We start from the raw sequence: 18081 nt of genomic DNA on the forward strand, positions 1-18081 counted from the left end.
ACCGTGGCCCAGGGGCTTCTCAACGGTGCCTGGATTGACAACATCCTGATTGAGCTTTCCTTGTTGGGGCTCTGAGAGTTTGTGACGCTCTGGCAAGCCTACCAACCCTTCGATGAGCCTGAATGCCTCGTCTGGAGGTGGACTAAGTCTGGTGTCTACTCTGCCAGACCAGGCTATAGGGCAACCTTCCATGGGTCTGTCGCTGTTGTGCCTGGAAACTTACTTTGAAGACATGGGCTCCTCACAAAGTCAATTTTTGGCTGGCCAGTCTGGATCGTTGTTGGAATGTGCAGCGCCTTTGCCCACAAAGCGCTGCCACATAATCCTGCTTGCCTGCTCTGCGCCCAAACTTTGGAGATCATGGAGCATCTCCTGGTCCACTACCTGTTCGCCAGGGATATTTGGCATGAGGTCATGCCTTGGTTCCATACCTCCTCCAGGGGGCCTGATCCTGGCGAGACCCTCATCGACTGGTGGCTGGAAACCAAGCAGAGAACCTCCAAGGAGCGGCGAAAAGGCCTCGCTAGTACTGTACTCCTAACATCTTGGATGATCTGGAAGCACAGGGATGCCTGCACCTTCGGCAACGCACAACCGAACGATCGCACCTTTCTCAGTGATATCCTTCTTGAAGGTTGTGCCTGGGTCAGAGCCAGAGCCGCCGGGCTGGCTGCTTGCTGGCCAGAGGGTTGGGACAGTTCACTCATTCCTGAGGGAACCTCCTTTTTCTGCCATTTTTCCTTCTTTTTTTAACTTGGCTCCCTTGGGTGCCAATGTCAATTCGTTCATGGGCCAATTGACTTGTTTGGTCCATGATGGATCAGCTATTACAAAACCAACTTCTAAGTTAACTTAACTCTTTGAGCAAGTTCTACGCAGAAATACCTACGACACCAAGCCACTGTAGTTGTTGCACTCTGCTCTTTGGATTGGTTTTTATTAAATTAATTTGTTCTTAGTTAGGAAGTGATAAAAGCTATGGTTGCAGCAATACAGAGATAACATCCACACTACTCCACAAAAGCAGCTCCTTGGTCCAGACATACTGAAGCTACTTATCAAACTCAAATATACAGTTACAGATGCAATTTTGCTCTCCAGTAGAATGGCTCCCAGATATTACACACAGGAAGCAAAAACATTAGCAGCTGTAAAACGAACATCAGTAATGCAGGAAGAGATATCATACCTTTTGCAGAGAATATTGTCGATCTCCTTTTCAATCTTAAATTCATCGAATATGGGAGTTCTTTTCTCGTAGAGGTCGACTCGATTGCAGAGCTCAGGTGCAACCTCTTGGAGATAGCCCGTAACCTAGAAACGAAAGAAAAGCTTTTTTTTTACATCAACAGGTCTGGAAAATGTGATTTTCTACTAAGAATGGACAATATCCCTCAATGTAACAAAGGTAGGACACACAATACATGTTTTGCTTTTATATCCACAAGGAAACACTAATATGCTGACAGTAAAATGTAAATTGTACATTTTCGCTTTAAGGTTGTTTTAAGGTACACTAATATGCTAACAGTACAACTATCCATATTTAATTATTATGCTTTGTAGGACAGTGGAGGCACGCCTGTGGTTGAACTCATAGATTGTGCTGGCGACCCGCTCCTTTGCTGCCTGGAGCTCTACCTCAACTAGGTCAGCCATAACTTGTATTCCCATGAGGCCATAGGCCAGTATATATACATGTACAGGTGTAGGATATGCAGAAAACCCCTTTTACAATGGGGTAAACACAAAAGGCTACATGGCTATATAAATAGTACTCTAACAGCCACCCTCAAACTCATGGTGGATAAACAACACCGAGTTTGAAGAGATAGAAACCATGCTGCGCTCTAGTCTGGGCTTCGTAAAGAAATCCGCCAACTGTAACTCGGAAGGCACATACTAAAGAGCAATAACCTGATCCTGCACACCAGCGCGCACATAGAAAGCATCAACACCAATATGATTTGTGAGCTCATGCTTCATAGGATCGTGCACGATGCTAATAGCGCCTGTACTGTCAAACAATAGCAGGGTAGGTGTAGTGACAGAAACACCAAAGTCCTAAAGTAACCACTGTAACCAAGTCACCTCTGCCTTCAAAAGAGCCATAGCTCGCAACTCAGCCTCTGCACTTGAACGGGAAACTGCAGTCTGTTTCTTCGTCTTCCAGGCAAATGAGAGAACCACCAAGAAAAACAAAGTAAGCAGAAAGTGAACCGCGGTCTAAGGGATCACTAGCCCACGTAGCATCCGAGTAAGCCTGAAGCTGCAAGGAACTAGAGCGAGGAAAGAACAGACGGTGAGAGATCGTGCCCCGAAGATATCGGAGAACACGACGGAGGTGACTATAGTGAACCGAAGTGGGAGCAGAGACAAACTGACTCAGAATATGGACCGGATAAGAGATATCCGGACGAGTGACAGCTAGATAGACAAGACTACCAACAAGATGATGATAACGTGTTGGATCAAACAAGGGGACACCATTATCACGGAGGTGGACATTGAGCTCCATGGGAGTCAACAATGCGCTCATCTGTAAGAGCAACACAAGCAAGATCCTGGATATACTTTTCCCGGGAAATAAAAAGGCCATCAAAGGTAGAAGAGACTTCGATTCCAAGAAAGTAGCAAGGAGGGCCAAGATGAGACATAAGAAACTGCTCACTAAGACGGGCCTTCACAAAGGCAATATACTCGGGGTCGTCACCAGTGATGATCATGTCATCAACATAGAGAAGAAGAAGAGTCCAACCACGAGCAGGAAGGTGGACAAACAGCGCTGGATCATGAGCACTCGCTGAAAAACCAGTGGCTGTCACCACAGAGGCAAAACGCTCAAACCAGGCTTGAGGAGCTTGCTTAAGGCCAGAAAGAGAGAGCGACGAAGACGGCAGACCATGCCATCAGGAATAGAATACCCAGGTGGTGGCTGCATGTAAACCTCCTCACGCAGCTCACCATTAAGAAAGGCATTCTTAACATCAAGCTGAGACACAGAGTAGTGGCGAACAGAGGCCACGGCAAGAAGTGTACAAATAGTGGTCATCTAGGCCACAGGAGCAAAAGTCTCAAAATAATCACGACCGTGCTCCTGTTGAAAACCACGAGCCACAAGACTAGCTTTGTAGTGCTCAAGAGAACCATCAGGACCGGTCTTAACCTTGTAGACCCACTTACAAGTGATGTGACAGACACGAGGAGGAAGAGAAACAAGATCCCACGTGTCGGTGCACTCAAGAGCAGCAAGCTCCTCGGGCATCGTAAACTGCCATTCAGGATGAACAACAGCTTCATGATATGAAGTCGGCTCAAGAACAGCAGCGCTTGCGCTTGGAAAACCAAGTCGATCAACAGGCGGAAGCGAACGAGGACGCAAGCCATAAGTAGGTTGATGAGATGAGGAAGATGGCACATCAATAGACACATCCACATTACGCGGACGACGAGTATAATACTGAGGAAAAGATGGAAGAATGCAAGGAAGAATCACCGAGATAGGTGAGGGTGACGAAGAAGACACCGGGGATGAAGGAGCAGAATCCTGTGACGAGCGAGGTGAGGAAATCATGGGAGATGGTGGCGTAGGATATGCAACAGTCGGAGAAGCAGGGGCAGTAGGACGGACGAACAAGGATTGAACAGGAGTGATAGGTGTGTCAGAAAAAGTGAGGAAAGATATATCCTCCACTGAAAAGGTCGAGGAAGATGGACACGGGTAGAAGGGACGAGACTCGTCAAAAGTCACATCCCGAGAAATACGCATCCGACGACTAATTGGATCCCAACAATGATAGCCCTTATGCTCATCATTATAACCTAAGAAGACACACTCAACTGAACGGACAGTTTGGTGTGTTCACGAGGGGCAAGAAAAACATAGCAAACACAACCAAACAAACGAAGCACCGAATAATCAGAACTATCAAAGAGATGCTCAGAAGGAATGCCACCCTGCAGAGCAGTGGATGGCTAAAGGTTGATGAGATAGGTGGAAGTGGAGACAGACTCAGCCTAGAAGTGAGGTGAAAGAGAGGCGGCAATCATCAATGCAAAGCCGTCTCAAGAAGGTGACGATGCTTGCGCTTAGCCACGCCATTCTGAGCATGAGCACCAGGACATGGCAACTGGGCAAGAATACCCTGCTCAGCAAGGACTCCATGCAACATCTTGGAGATATACTCTCCAGCAGAGTCAGCACAGAACACACGAATAGGCATAGAGAGCTGAGTGTGAACCATGGCAGCAAAATGCTTATAGATGGATAACACCTCACTACGAGAAGACATAAAATATATCCAGGTGTATCGAGAGAAATCATCTACAAAGATAATATAGTAGCGATGACCTCCTTTCGAGGCAAAGGGAGCTGGACCCCGGACATCAGAGTGAACAAGGTCAAAAGGACGTTGAGACAGTGTCGCTATGAGGATAAGGTAATTGGACCTGTTTACCAAGTCGGCAACCCTGACAATCTAAAGACACACCGCCAAAAACGGATCCAAGAAGACCACGTCGAACTAAGGATGAAAGACGAGAGCCACACAAGTGACCAAGGCGATGATGCCACTACTGAAAAGAGCTGGTAGACAAGGCAGCTGAGGGGGAAGACTGGCAACGACTGGCAGCAGTGGCAGCGGACGGAAGATGAAGCCAGTCAAGCTCCCAGAGGCCCTGAGAGTCACGATGTCGAGGGCCAGCACCAAGGAGAGCATCAGAATGACGGTCCAGAATGGAACAATAGTGAAAGTCGAGAATGACACGACAACCAAAATCAACAATCTGGCCACCAGAAATGAGCTGCATGGTAAGTCGGGGAACATGAGCAACATCAAGAACATGAAAAGATGAAATGCCAAGAATGCCTCGACCAGTAATCGGGAGAGGTACCATCACCAGTAAGAACATGAGCAACAGAATCAAGAGGTCGAGTAGAGGATAGAGTGGATGAATCATGAGTCATATGAAAAGATGCTCCAGTATCAAGAATCCACGGAGATGTACCTGCTTGTATAGAAGGTGGTCTCACAATGCCAAAGAGTCAGTAGCAAAACCAGTAGAACCTGTCAATGGAGAACCAGAAGATGGAGCTAGCAGGCATCAAAGTAGCACAATCTCCTGCTCGGTGAGGGGCTCAACTGAAGAATTCGACGTAGATGCACCCGACAATAGAAAGTCGGAGGCAATCAGCAGGGCGCGAAGTCGCGCAATCTCCTCCTCAGTGAAGTACACAGCTGAAGTAGTCAACATAGTAGCACCGGGAGAGGAGCGGCCACCACCACCTGTCGAAGCCGCTAAGTGTGACGGTGTAGCATGACCAGTAGCACTAACAAAGGCCGGTGGAGGAGACGAGGCCGTATGCAGACAAGCACCAAGGGCCAAGGGAAGACACGTGTGTGAGGCGCAGACGATGAAGTCATACGCACTAGTACAGCCGGTGAAAGTCGCAAAGGTGTCGGGGAAGAGCGACATTCACAGGTTAAGTCGCGAAGGAGTCAGTGTAGAGCAATAATCACCATATGAGGTCACAGGAGGAGCCGCAGAAGAGCGACCAGCACAACCTGCGTAAGACGCCGAATGGTACGACGTTACAGGTGAACAAGCATCAAGCGCCGAGAAACGGCCCATGTGCGAGACAGAGGTAGTGAAGAAAACAACATCAAGATTCATCGGGCACCGAGGGACATACAACCCCGATGAAAACATCTCTCTTTTTTCTCCTTTTTCACGACCGACCAACAGGCAGACAGTAGCAGCCCTCACAGGCTACCATCAAAGGGTCCCGACGGGACCAAGGAGCAACAGATGAGCCGGAGATCAATTCCAGCCGAAGGTGGCCAGGTCCTGCGGCCAGCGGAAGGAATCAGCGGCCGGTGGTGACAGGAATCGATGGCTAGCGGCAGAGATCGACGAGGAACGGCAGCTTGGGTAAGAATCGCGATCGAGAGCCGACATGACAAACTGGCAGGGCCCTGACCTAACGAGGCGATGACCTGGGCGGCTCGACAGAATCAGGAGGCGATCTAGAGGGAAGTCCCACGAAAGTCTACGGCTCGATCCAGAGGAGTCCCGCGGCGTCTCAATCTGGAGATCGGGACACGGGCGGCTTGATTCGAGACGAAGCGGGCAGCTCGGGGCAGCGGTGTTGACCGGAGTATTGGGAGGGTGGGCAAGCAGTTGCCGGAGTAGAGAAACGAGGCGGCGACGAAATAGCGACATCCGACAAGGAAAACACGACGACTCCAGGAAAGGATCAAGCACGAGTTGTGCGTGCTAAAAAAACCTGAGATCTAATACCATGTTAGGAATATGCAACTTGTATTCCCATGAAGCCATAGGCCAATATATATATATACATGTACAGGTGTAGGATATGCAGAAAACCCCTTGTACAATGGGGTAAATACAAAAGGCTACATGATTATATAAATAGTACTCTAACAAGCCACTGTCTGGTATGGGCCTGGGCCTCCTAGGCCAGCAATACATGGGCCACTCATACAACACTCGCCCTCAAGTGGGGTGATAGATATCGTTCATTCCCATCTTGATGGGGAGCATCCCACGGACATCACCATGTCAAGTGCCCCACCGTCAAGAGACACGCATCTCCCACATCATACATATGAAGGTGGATTCTCTCCTTTACATAGTGTTTACTTGCCCCTTCGAGGATGGTATACTACTTGACCCTCCTTCCTAATGCATGTATGGGTTTAAGCTGAGCATCGCGCATGTTGAGGGAGTGCAAGCACAAGAGTACGACTATGCCATCCAAGAGGGAAGCGTGGAAGAAATGACGGAAGAAGAGGCAGCAATGGAAGGAGAGGTGCATCCGGGCGGCTAGCCGAACAGTCCATTTCGGTCTGCATAGCTTCAAAACCTTCTGTTGCCACCAGATTGTCCAAAAGACTCGCCACCGGACTGTCCGGTCCGACCGACCAGACTATCAGGTCCTACACCGAAGCCTCCGAAGATTTGTACTACTGAATTGTCCAATCCTCCGCGACCAGACTGACCGGTAAGACTGACTGCGCAAAGTTTTGGGCCCCCGAGCCATGTATCCCCTCCTCACTTACCCATTCGTGGGTGGACCTATATATACCTCTCCCCCACCTTACAGAAAAAGGTCCACACTGCAAACACACACAAACACAGGTAGCACAACCAAACCTCTCCCCCACCTTAGATCCAGGGTTAGCTAAGATTAGAACTCATTGATGGAGCTTAGCTCATCTACGTCTCCTAGTGGGATTCCTCCATTGCGGAGATGACTCCTCATGGAGAACACACCCTCCCGAGGGAGAAGACTCACGCAGTATCAAGGCCACCTACGGGTGAAGATTCCTCTAGGAATTCAAGCCCTCCTTGTGTTAGGACTTGGGGAAGAATCCTATCTTGTTTCATCTCTCTCTTGTGGATGATTTGGATCAAGGATCTATCTATGTGTATCTTTGCTGCAACTTGTGTGTTGATTTGTACTAGTTCCCATTGTGTTTCCCCTCGTGTTCTTCGTGTTCTTCCTCACATCCAACTCCACTTTGTGAAGATCGGACCACTCTGGTATGGGCCTAGCCATCCTGGGCCACATGGGCCACTCATTCAACAGGCTTATGTGACAACAAAAAATGTGCAGCAAATTTTCGGAGAATATATTTTCAAGTGTTTACTTCTTGGATTACAGAAAAAACAGGCATATAGAACTCAACTTCTGTCTAGAGGTACACACCATAAAGCATGCATTGGTGTGAAGGAAAAACATTTTAGAAAAAATATTTCTTCAAGAGTTTAAATGACTATAAACGTATCATATATCAAGCTACTCACCTCATGGTAGGTGCGAGGAGAATCCACAACCAACCTCTTGACCTATATGAAGAATACCAGTTAATCGGGATTCGAGTAAAGCGTTTGAAAAGAAATGTACTCGTGACATAATTTTATTGGTTCTGCTGTGTTTTGAATAGTATGCAAACTTAACTCACCTTCTCATTAAAATCATCTTGAACAATAGATAGAGCCTGGCCCTTTGATCTATACAACATAACAGGAATAGCACCTTCCACACCCTCCTCGGCAGCTAGGGCAGCAGATTGAGCATGTTCAGTTATTCCTTTCCAGGTAGATAACAACCGATCAAGGTCCTTGTTTAACTCCTCCCAAGAATGGCCAGCGGCAACTGTACGAGCCGTCAGAGTAAATCCAGGAGGTCGTAATAACTTTGTAATGCCCTTCAACCGGGTGCGTTCTATCCCAGTAATCTTTTTTGAAACTCCAACTTTGTTGCCACGAGAGACCAATATCTGCAATTCAAAATGGAAGGCTCATTCCAAAGTTAAAAAAGTTTCTACCTGAGCACATATGCACCATACAATGTGGGGTCTGTCAGAACAAGGGCATTCTTTCAAAAGTTTTGGTACTTGGATCAGAATGTGCCTCAAATAGTTAGTCGTCGATGATATCATTAACATGTTATCATGGCAAATGTCCGTAAGCGACATATTCCAGGTAAGTTAAGATCATTGCTTTATTCAAGATCAGAACTCAAAAAGGTTTCTTACATAGTGAAGCATGAAACAGCTTGTTATGGCATATTTTGCAAATGCACGTGTTAAGGATGTTGTACATCCCAAATTTTTCTTCACATTTTTTTCATGTGCGTAACATGAGTTTTTGCAACAGGGTGCAGACACAAATGGTTATGGTTCCGTGAACTAACCAAGCCGCATTTAGCAGTCAGAGATATTCCTTTTGTGCGACTGTAGTACCAATGGCAACCAAGACCAAACAAGTTGGGGTAGGCTAGAGTTGAAACCCATAAGATCTCAAAACCAACTCATGGTTCTGGCACGTGAGTAGCTAACACGCATCCCTGTCCATTCCTAGTTCTTTGGTGATAAACAAGAGATTATGAAGCATTAATTTTTTTAAACAAGAGATTATAAAGCTTTAAAAGTGTAATGCTCGAAGAGCATGAGAGCTAATGAACTATGTTAATCTTACGCACCCAAAATCGGCTTCTTAAGCATGGAAAGGGACTCAGTGTTGGACCTTTCGTGCCCAATCCCTCCTTGACAACTTGAACCATGATTTTTGTGCCCTTGCGAACTTGAGACCACCTACATCCATTTGTATCATCGTTAGATTCCCTCAAAGCATGCTGAATGGAAGATAACGTCTTAATATCATTGCAGATCTCTGACCGATCTCCTGGTGAGTGATCATCATTGTATTCATCTTCCACGTGATCATCAATTTCATCATCCCAACCAGAGACATTTTCAAATTCAGCACCATCAATCTTCTTTATATTAGAATGGGACACAATGTCCAAGCCTTCTTCATTTTCCTTAACATTCTGAGCCAGAAATGTTAATGAATCATCGTCATTTTCTTCATCTGCAAACTCGTTGTCAGCCATATCATCATCAACATCATCATCATCATCGTATGTCAGAAGGCTCTCATCGTTATAACCAGAATCATTAGCAGAACCTCCTTTAATATCCTTGACAATTTGAGGATACACAAATGGATCACGGTTTTGCTTTATGCTCATGAGTGAAGGTCTCAAAATTCCAATGTCGACAAAAGCACCTCCCATATGAGGCACAAGTTTTGTTATTATACCTAAATAAATACTGTCACAATGTACATTGTTTTTTATGGGCTCCAGCAAGAGTTCAACTAATTTCCCATCTTCCAATACTGCAATTCTCTGTGTACTGCAGATAGAGGAGTTAATTAATATGACTCTTGGCGGTTCACCACTGGCGGGCATATCCTTCTCAGAAGCTGCTGAGGGTTTGTCAAATTCTTTTAACCTTTTCATAATACCCTTTGCTTCTACTTTCCGTTTTGATATAACACCAGCTCTGTTTGTTGTCACCCAAGACTGAAATAACCATGGCTCCTCCACAGGCTGATCCTGTTCAGGCATGTTTTCAGTTATTTCACCTGAATCCTTTTCCGTATTTAAAAACTTCCTTCTGTCTTTCTTGCGTTTCACTTGTGCAACAGAGTTCTTTGCTGAGACGATAGGTCCAAGAACCCATGGCTCCTCAACAGGCTGATTTATCTCATGTTGGTTTACACTTACTTTAATTGCATTTGGTTTATCAGCTGCAGCAAAATCATCATGCACACTGATGGATGGACTGACTGAATCTAAAGGTGTGCCATTCCAAAGTCTCATTATAATATGCTCACCTGCCAATCAACTGAAAACATTTAAGTGTTCAGCAACTCTAAGGGCCTCAGTCAATACTGATTAAATGAAAATATGTGGTAGAGCAACATTACCTACAGATGAAGCTCCGTCCATATCTATAACAGAGTGGGCTTTCACAATGCTCTCACGCTTCCCTCTCTCAGCAATTTGATCTTCAACAGAATCAGCTTCCATCAGCCACGATCCCCAGGAAGGAGAGGAAATACCTGCCACACTGGTTTCCATCCACTGATCTTTTACAAGGATGACATGATTTTTCTGGCTAACAGAAGGTATCGATAAGGAGCACTCAGGTCCAGGCCTCCATATGATGTCATTAGAGGAATTTTTTTCCTCTCGAACAAAGTAATTATACTTGAAATGCACGCCATATGGTACCTGAAAGTGTGTAACATGTCAAAAGAATTATACTACCTCCGTCTAGGTGAATAAGTCATTCGCGTAGTTTTAGGTCATCGATTTGAGCAATTAAATATGTGTTATATGTTATGAAAAGTATATCACTAGATTTCTACAAGAATGTAGTTTCTAAATATATATTTTTTGTCACATAAAATACATATTTAGATAGTTAAATCGTTAACCTAGAACTACGCGAATGACTTATTCACCGAGACGGAGGTAGTATCATTTTTCTAACAATCATAATAAGTGACTGTTGTGTTTCTGATAATAAACATGAATAGGCAGGTATGTCAATCAAATCAATTACCCATAGCATTTGACACGAAAACTGTTTGAAAAGTTGTGAATTTATAATGTTTCTCAGATGTATAAAATACAGAAAGATGTGCCTCATCCTCCCAATATAGGTTCCATATAACAATGTTTCTTATCACAAATCCATAAACAAAGGAATTTGTGAAGTAAAACCTAAACCGAGCAACCCAAAAAGGAATGGAAATTCTACTTTGCGTAAGTGTGCATGCATGCACTTCAATGGGATTTTTTACTATATTGAGAGCACATGCAGCTGGAAACAGCCTCTTACAGAAATGTAGGGAAAGGCTGCGTACTATAGACCCAAAGTGGTCGGACCCTTCCCTGGACCCTGCGCAAGCGGGAGCTACATGCACCAGGTTGCCCTTTTTTTTTATTGAGAGCACATGCAGGCATGCAAGAATCTTACACATATGCTGACATCATCACATTAATTGCTTTTTTGAATTTTTAAAATGATTTATCTCACAAACCATTAATCCAATAACGATCAGTCTTAACCGATGGGTTCGCCTCGGCGAGGGCTATGAAACAAGATCCCACGTGACATGTTCCGGTGAAAAACAATCGCTGCCACGAATTGCCAGATTATGTCACCATAGTTGTCATCACGGTTGCCACAAAAATTATGAGTAGTTACCAGACAATAATTTTGTATATTTTTAAACTTTGCAATGTTATGCAAAGCTAGATAGTGATTATTCAAGTGTTAACGAGTAAGAAGCATCAGCCTACACTTAGTTGAGCAATCTGGCAACTAAGTTAATTAAATCCGGTGACTATCTAACTAATAACATGGCAAGTAAGTGATAGTAATCTGCAAGTATCGACAAAAAAAAGCTGTCGAAACGTGCCGACATGGGATCTAGTTTTGAAGATCTCGCCACGAGAAAGCTAAGGTGAAAGTGGATCGTCAATCAGATTAAGGGCCAGTTCTTTTGGGCAATTCTCCCAGAATTGACCCCCTCCCCAGCTTCTCCCAGAATTGCCACTCCATCTTTTTTTACAATTACTTAGGAATTGTAAAAAAGTATCAAGTGGCAATTCTGGGAGAAGCTGGGGAGGGGGTCAATTCTGGGAGAATTGCCCAAAAGAACTGGCCCTAACAATTCCGGAGATAGAACTTTTTTAAAGTTCAAATCTGAAAGAATCTTTTGATGATGCCATGGTTATGTGTCATGGTTGCATGTGTTATGATGCAACTTGTATTATTAGGAGGCCAAAGCCAGCATATATACATGTACAAGGGGATGCCAAAAGACCAGAATACAAAAGGCCAAAGGCCATCATCAATATAACTCTAACACCCCCCCTCAAACTCATGGTGGATCCACAACACTGAGTTTGGAGACGTGAAATCTATGTTGCACTCTAGTCTGGGCCTTCATGAAGAAGTCCGCTAGTTGTAACTCGGAAGGCACATCCTGAAGAGCAATAACATCATGTTGCACAGCAGCGCACACATAAGTAGCATAAACACCAATATGCTTGGTAAGCTCATGCTTCACGGGGTCCCGCGCAATACTGATAGCACCTATACTGTCTGACAAGAGGGTGGTAGGCGTAGTAACAGAAACACCAAAATTCTCCAGTAACCATCATAATCAAGTCACCTATGCCGTCAAGAGCCATAGCTCTCAACTCGGCCTCTGCACTCGAACGGAAAACTGCAGTCTGTTTCTTCGTCTTCCAAGCAATGAGAGAACCACCAAGAAAAACACAGTAGGCAGAAAGTGAACGGCGATCCGAAGGATCACTAGACCATGTAGCATCCGAATAGGCCTGGAGTTGTAACGAGTTGTAACGGGAAAAAAGAGACGATGAGAGATCGTGCCACGAAGATATCGTACAACATGAAGAAGGTTACTATAGTAAATTGAACTGGGAGCGGAAACAAACTGACTCGGAATATTATAGGATAGGAGATCTCCGGACGAGTGACAGTAAGATAGACAAGACTCCCAACAAGATGACGATAACGCGTCAGATCAAACAAGAGCTCACCATCAGAAGCGCGAAGGTTAAAATTAAGCTCCATAGGAGTCTTAACGGTGCGCTCATCACTAAGAGCTGCACGAGCAATAAGATCCTGGATATACTTCTCTTGGGAAATAAAAAAGCCATTAGAGATGGAGGAAACTTCAATCCCAAGAAAGTAACAAAGAGGACCAAGATCAGACATAAGAAACTGCTCACTAAGACGGGCCTTGACAAAGGCAATGTACTCAGAATCGTCGCTTGTGATGGTCATGTCATCAACATATAGAAGAAGAGTGCAACCACGAGAAGAAAGGTGGACAAATAGCGCTAGATCATGAGCATTGGGCAAAAAACCAGCTTCAGTGACCATGGCGGCAAAACGCTCAAAACAAGTGCCGGGGGCTTGCTTAAGGCCATAGAGAGAGCGACGAAGACGGCAAACCATGCCACCCAGGTGGTGCTGCATATAAACTTCCTCGCGCAACTTGCCATTAAGAAAAGCATTCTTAACATCTAGCTGAGACAGACCAGTGGCGAACAAAGGCCACAACGAGAAGTGTGCGTACAGTGGTCATATGGGCCACAGGAGCAAAAGTCTCATCGTAATCACACCCATGCTCCTGCTGACAACCACGAGCCATAAGACGAGCTTTATAGCGCTCAAGAGAACCATCAGAGCGAGTCTTAATCTTATAGACCCACTTACAAGTGATGGGACGAACATGGGGAGGAAGAGAAACCAGATCCCATGTGCCAGTGCGCTCAAGGGCAGCAATCTCCTCTGCCATCCCAAACTGCCATTCAGGATGAACAACTGCATCTCGATAAGTCGGCTCAAGAACGGTCGAAAGACCATAGCAAGGAGAATATCGGTCAAGTGGCGGACAAGGCCGAGAACGAAGACCATAAGTCAGCTGAGAGGAGGAAGACAAGACAGGAAGTAGAGGGTACATCATTAAACTTATCTACAACACGTGGACGACGAGTATAATGGAAAGGAAAAGAGGGAAGAGGTGGAATCACCGAAGGTGGAGACGAGGAATGCATCGGTGATGAAGGTGGAGAGTCATGCGATGAGGGAGGAGAAGAAACCATAGGAGAGGATGCCGTCGGATCTGCAATAGCGGGACGAGTAGGAATACTAGGCACAGAGGGAGGTGTATCCAGAAACATAAGAAAAGAGATGTCCTCCATGGAAAAGGCCGAGGAGGATGGACGCGGGTAGAAGAATCGAGACTCATCAAAGGTCACATCCAGGGAAATATGCATCCGGCGACCGACAGGATCCCAACACCGATAGCCCTTATGCTCATCACTATTTCCGGGAAAGATACACTCAATAGACTGAACAGTCAGTTTGGTGCGTTCACGAGGGGCAAGCAAAACATAGCAAACGCAACCAAACAAACGAAGCGTCGAATAATCAGAAGAACGACCAAAAAGGCGCAAGAGAGGAATACCACCCTGTAGAGCAGCAAATGGTTGAATGTTGATGAGATGGGTGGAAGTGGTAACAGCCTGAGCCCAAAAGTGAGGTGGAAAAGAAGCCGCGATCATCATCGCACGCGCCGTCTCAAGAAGGTGATGATGCTTGCGCTCAACCACACCATTCTGAGCATGAGCACCAGGGCGAGAGAACCGAGTAAGAGTATCCTGCTCAGCAAGGAATCCTCGCAGCATAGGAGATATACTCACCAGCTGCATCTGCACGAAAAACACGAATAGGAGTGAAAAACTAGGTATGAACCATAGCAGCAAAAAAATTGTATATAGATAAGACCTCACTACGAGAAGACATGAAATAGATCCAAGTGTACCGAGAAAAGTCGTCTATAAAGATAATATAGTAGCGATAACCCCCTTTCGAAGCAAAGGGAGCCAGATCCCAAACATCAGAGTCAACGAGATCAAAAGGGCGCTCAGACATTGACTCATTGTGAGGATAGGATAGTTGAATCTGCTTACCAAGCCTACAACCCAGACAATCTAACCAATCGTTCTCGGAGACAGACCCCAGAACACCGTCATGAACCAAAGATGAGAGACGAGAACCACATAGATGGCCAAGACGATGATGCCACTGCTGAAAAGAGCTGGTAGATGCAGCAATGCAATAGGGGCTGCGGGACTAGTGGCGGTGGCAGCGGAGTGAAGACGAAGCCAGTCAAGCTCCCAGAGACCATCAGAGCGTCAAGGGCCAGCACCAAGCAGGGCACCCATGCGACGTCCTGAACAGAACATAAATCAAAGTCAAGAATGACCCTACAACAACAATCTGACCACCAGATATGAGCTGCATGGTAAGTCGGGGAAATATGAGCGACAGAGAGAACATGAAATGAAGAAGTGCTAAGAGTGCCTCGACTAGCTACAAAGAGGAGTGCCATCAGCCGTAAGAACACAAACAGGAGACTCGACAGGTCGAACGGAGGTCAAAGTGGAAGAATCATAAGTCATATGAAAATATGCTCCAGTATGAAGAATCCATGGGGATGTACCTGAATGATGAGAAGGTGGTTTCTCAGTGCACGAAGAGTCAGTCACAGAACCTGTAGAACCTGTCGGTGAAGAATCCCAAGCAGCAAACAGGCATCGCAGTTGCACAATCTCACACGCAGACAGTGACAAAGCGGAAGAAGGTCGAGGTAGAAATACCTGCTGACAATGAGCAGTCGCCACCACTCATGGAAGCCGCGTTTAGAGTCGACCGAAGTAGCGAGTCGATGTAGAGCCGCACGTGGAAGCCATTGGAGGAGTCGACGTAGAGTGGTCATCAACGCGCTCGGAAGCCATGAGAGGAGTCAACGTAGAGCTGTCACCGTTGCGCACGGAAGCCGCGAGAGGAGCCGACGTGCAGCGACCATCACAGCCTGCCGATGACGTCATAGGGGACAGCATCACAGACTGACGAGAACCAAACATCGAGCGACGACGTATGTGCGGGTCAACATAGGGAACACCATCAAAAATCACGAGATAACCAGGATGCGAGGGCATTTTTTTTGCTCACGGTTTAACCAGATACTAACTGAACCAATCTGCTGCTCACCCTCACGAAGGAAGCCCGAGGGATAAAACAACGAACGCTCAACCGTCACGCGTCATCCAGATCAGTCTGGCAGCAGCAGAACACGCGGGCTTGCAGGAGACGCAGCCGACACTGGAGAAGCACCACGCGAGGTCGTGCGCGTCCAACTGGCGAGATAGAGCAAAGCCGCCGCCGGCCGGAGGAGCAGCGTCACGTTGGCTCGAAAACAAGCACACGCACACGATGCAACGAGCGGATATTCAGCGCGGCCGGCAAAGCAGCCAGACGGCAGCAGGCAACAGCCTGGATCTGATGGGCCAGGGCCGGTCAGCATGCGATGGCGGGGCCACGGCCTGGAGGAGGCAGCTGGCAGGGCCTGGTGGGCCAGGGTGGATGGCGCTTGGAGGAGGGCGAGGGAGCCGCCGGATCGAGACGAGAGTGACAGCGACCGAGTCCTCTAACCGAAGACACCGGCGCCAGATAGCAGATCAGGTGAATTGGGCGTTTAGCCTTCAGATGCGGTTGTAGATTAGGGGTTGAGGAAGCAAGCGACCACCGACAAAGAAGGCAACGGCGATGCGCAAGGTTGGATCAGAGGCGAGTTGTGGCGCCAAAAACAAATCTCTGAACCTAGGCTCATGATACCATGTTATGATGCGAAGTGTATCATTAGTGTTAGAGTATATATAATATAGTCATGTGCCCCTTTGTATTTATCCCATTATATAAGGGGTTTCCTGCATATGTTCCACACCTGTACATGTATATATATCGGCCTATGGCCTCATTGGAATACTAACTTGCATATTCCTAACATGGTATAGAGCTAGGTCAATTTTTTTGCACGCTGCAACTCGTGCTATTGATCCGTCTCTCCTCGCCGATCGAAGCCGCCGGTCTCGATCTCCTGTTCCCGCTCGTCTCCCACGGAGCCCCCGATCTCCAACAGTCTCCCGATCGGATCGGGCCTCCTCTCCCGTTCCCGCTCCTATAAGGATCTCCCTGGCCCGTGCTCGAAGCCCTCCCCGATCGAGAAGAATCACACGGACACCTGCTCGAGCTCCCGCTCCATCCCGATCGGATCGCTAGCTCCTGCTCGATCTCGCGAGATCCGCCCCCGCTCGACGTTGCAGCCTCGATCCCAGCCGGCCCCAATCGATGCAGGGGCCCAACTCCCGTCGGTCTTATGCTGGTTGCCGGACGCAGGGGCCCAAATCCCGTCGGTCTTCTGCTGGTTTCCGGTTTCGTGATCTGTTACCGCCGTGCGCGCCCAAAAAAATGTCTACTGGTTCGGGCTATGTTGTTGTTCCTCGTTGCCCGGTGATTTTTTATGGCTCTAACTACGCCGACTTCGTTGGCTTCATGCGCATTCATATGCGTGGCATCCGCCTATGGGGTGTTCTTTCTGGCGAGGTCTGCTGTCCGCCACGTCCGGTTCCTCCAGTGGCCCCTACTCCGCCGACTCCATCGGTTCTTCATGCGAATGCTAATCAGGCCGCAAAGGATGCGGCTAAGCTTGTTGATGAGGCTGCTGATCGTGCTTATGATGAGCAGGTTTTGGCTTATGAGGAGGCTCTTCAGACGTATCATGGTGCTCTGTCTGTTTACACCCAGTGGCTTGATGATGATGCACGTGTTGCAGCTGTTCTCACTGCTAGTGTTCTACCTCAGTTTGCTTCTGAGTTTTTGGGCTTTCCTACTGTATTTGAGATGTGGACCCGTCTTCGTCAGCGCTATGAGCCCAAGGGTGATGCCTTATACCTCTCTGTGGTCCGTCAGGAGCATGCTCTTTAGCAGGGTGACTCTACTGTTGAAGATTTCTATGCACAGAGTTCTGCTATCTGGCGCCAGCTTGATTCTCTCCGCAACAAAGTAGAAAATAGACTGTCCATGTTCTAGCGACAAATAAACAGGCGCGCAGGTCTGGCATCTATGTTTACTCGGTTTTCGGTCCATTCGGGTAATCAAGAGATATACCCGAACTCACCGGACTAATTTCGGTTTACAACAAATGCAAACCGAACATACTACCGAAGTTCTCGGTTTCGGTGAATTCGGCTTCGGTGCCGGTTAATTCGGTTCGGTACATCGGTTTTCGGGTTATATGCCCAGCCCTAAG

General features: G+C 46.9%; 1 protein-coding gene across 7 annotated transcripts in view; it reads right to left on the reverse strand.

The window, feature by feature from the left end:
* The window catches only part of LOC119336731 (ribonuclease E/G-like protein, chloroplastic), a 38835-nt gene that overhangs the window by 15512 nt on the left and 5242 nt on the right, over nucleotides 1-18081 (reverse strand). For 2 of the 7 annotated variants that reach the window (XM_037608804.1, XM_037608806.1), the window contains exons 4-8: nucleotides 10306-10612; nucleotides 9011-10212; nucleotides 7989-8306; nucleotides 7831-7872; nucleotides 1190-1314 (exon numbers count right to left, since the gene is read on the reverse strand). In XM_037608804.1, coding sequence (XP_037464701.1) covers nucleotides 1190-1314; nucleotides 7831-7872; nucleotides 7989-8306; nucleotides 9011-10212; nucleotides 10306-10612 — 1994 coding nt within the window. Of the gene's footprint in view, nucleotides 1-1189; nucleotides 1315-7830; nucleotides 7873-7988; nucleotides 8307-9010; nucleotides 10224-10305; nucleotides 10613-14394; nucleotides 14639-14899; nucleotides 15163-15432; nucleotides 15805-18081 lie in introns of those variants that run through there. The other 5 variants (XM_037608807.1, XM_037608805.1, XM_037608808.1 and 2 more) reach the window with 5 other exon arrangements.

This window comes from Triticum dicoccoides, chromosome 7B (assembly GCF_002162155.2).
Source record: "Triticum dicoccoides isolate Atlit2015 ecotype Zavitan chromosome 7B, WEW_v2.0, whole genome shotgun sequence".
Taxonomy (NCBI): domain Eukaryota; kingdom Viridiplantae; phylum Streptophyta; class Magnoliopsida; order Poales; family Poaceae; genus Triticum; species Triticum dicoccoides.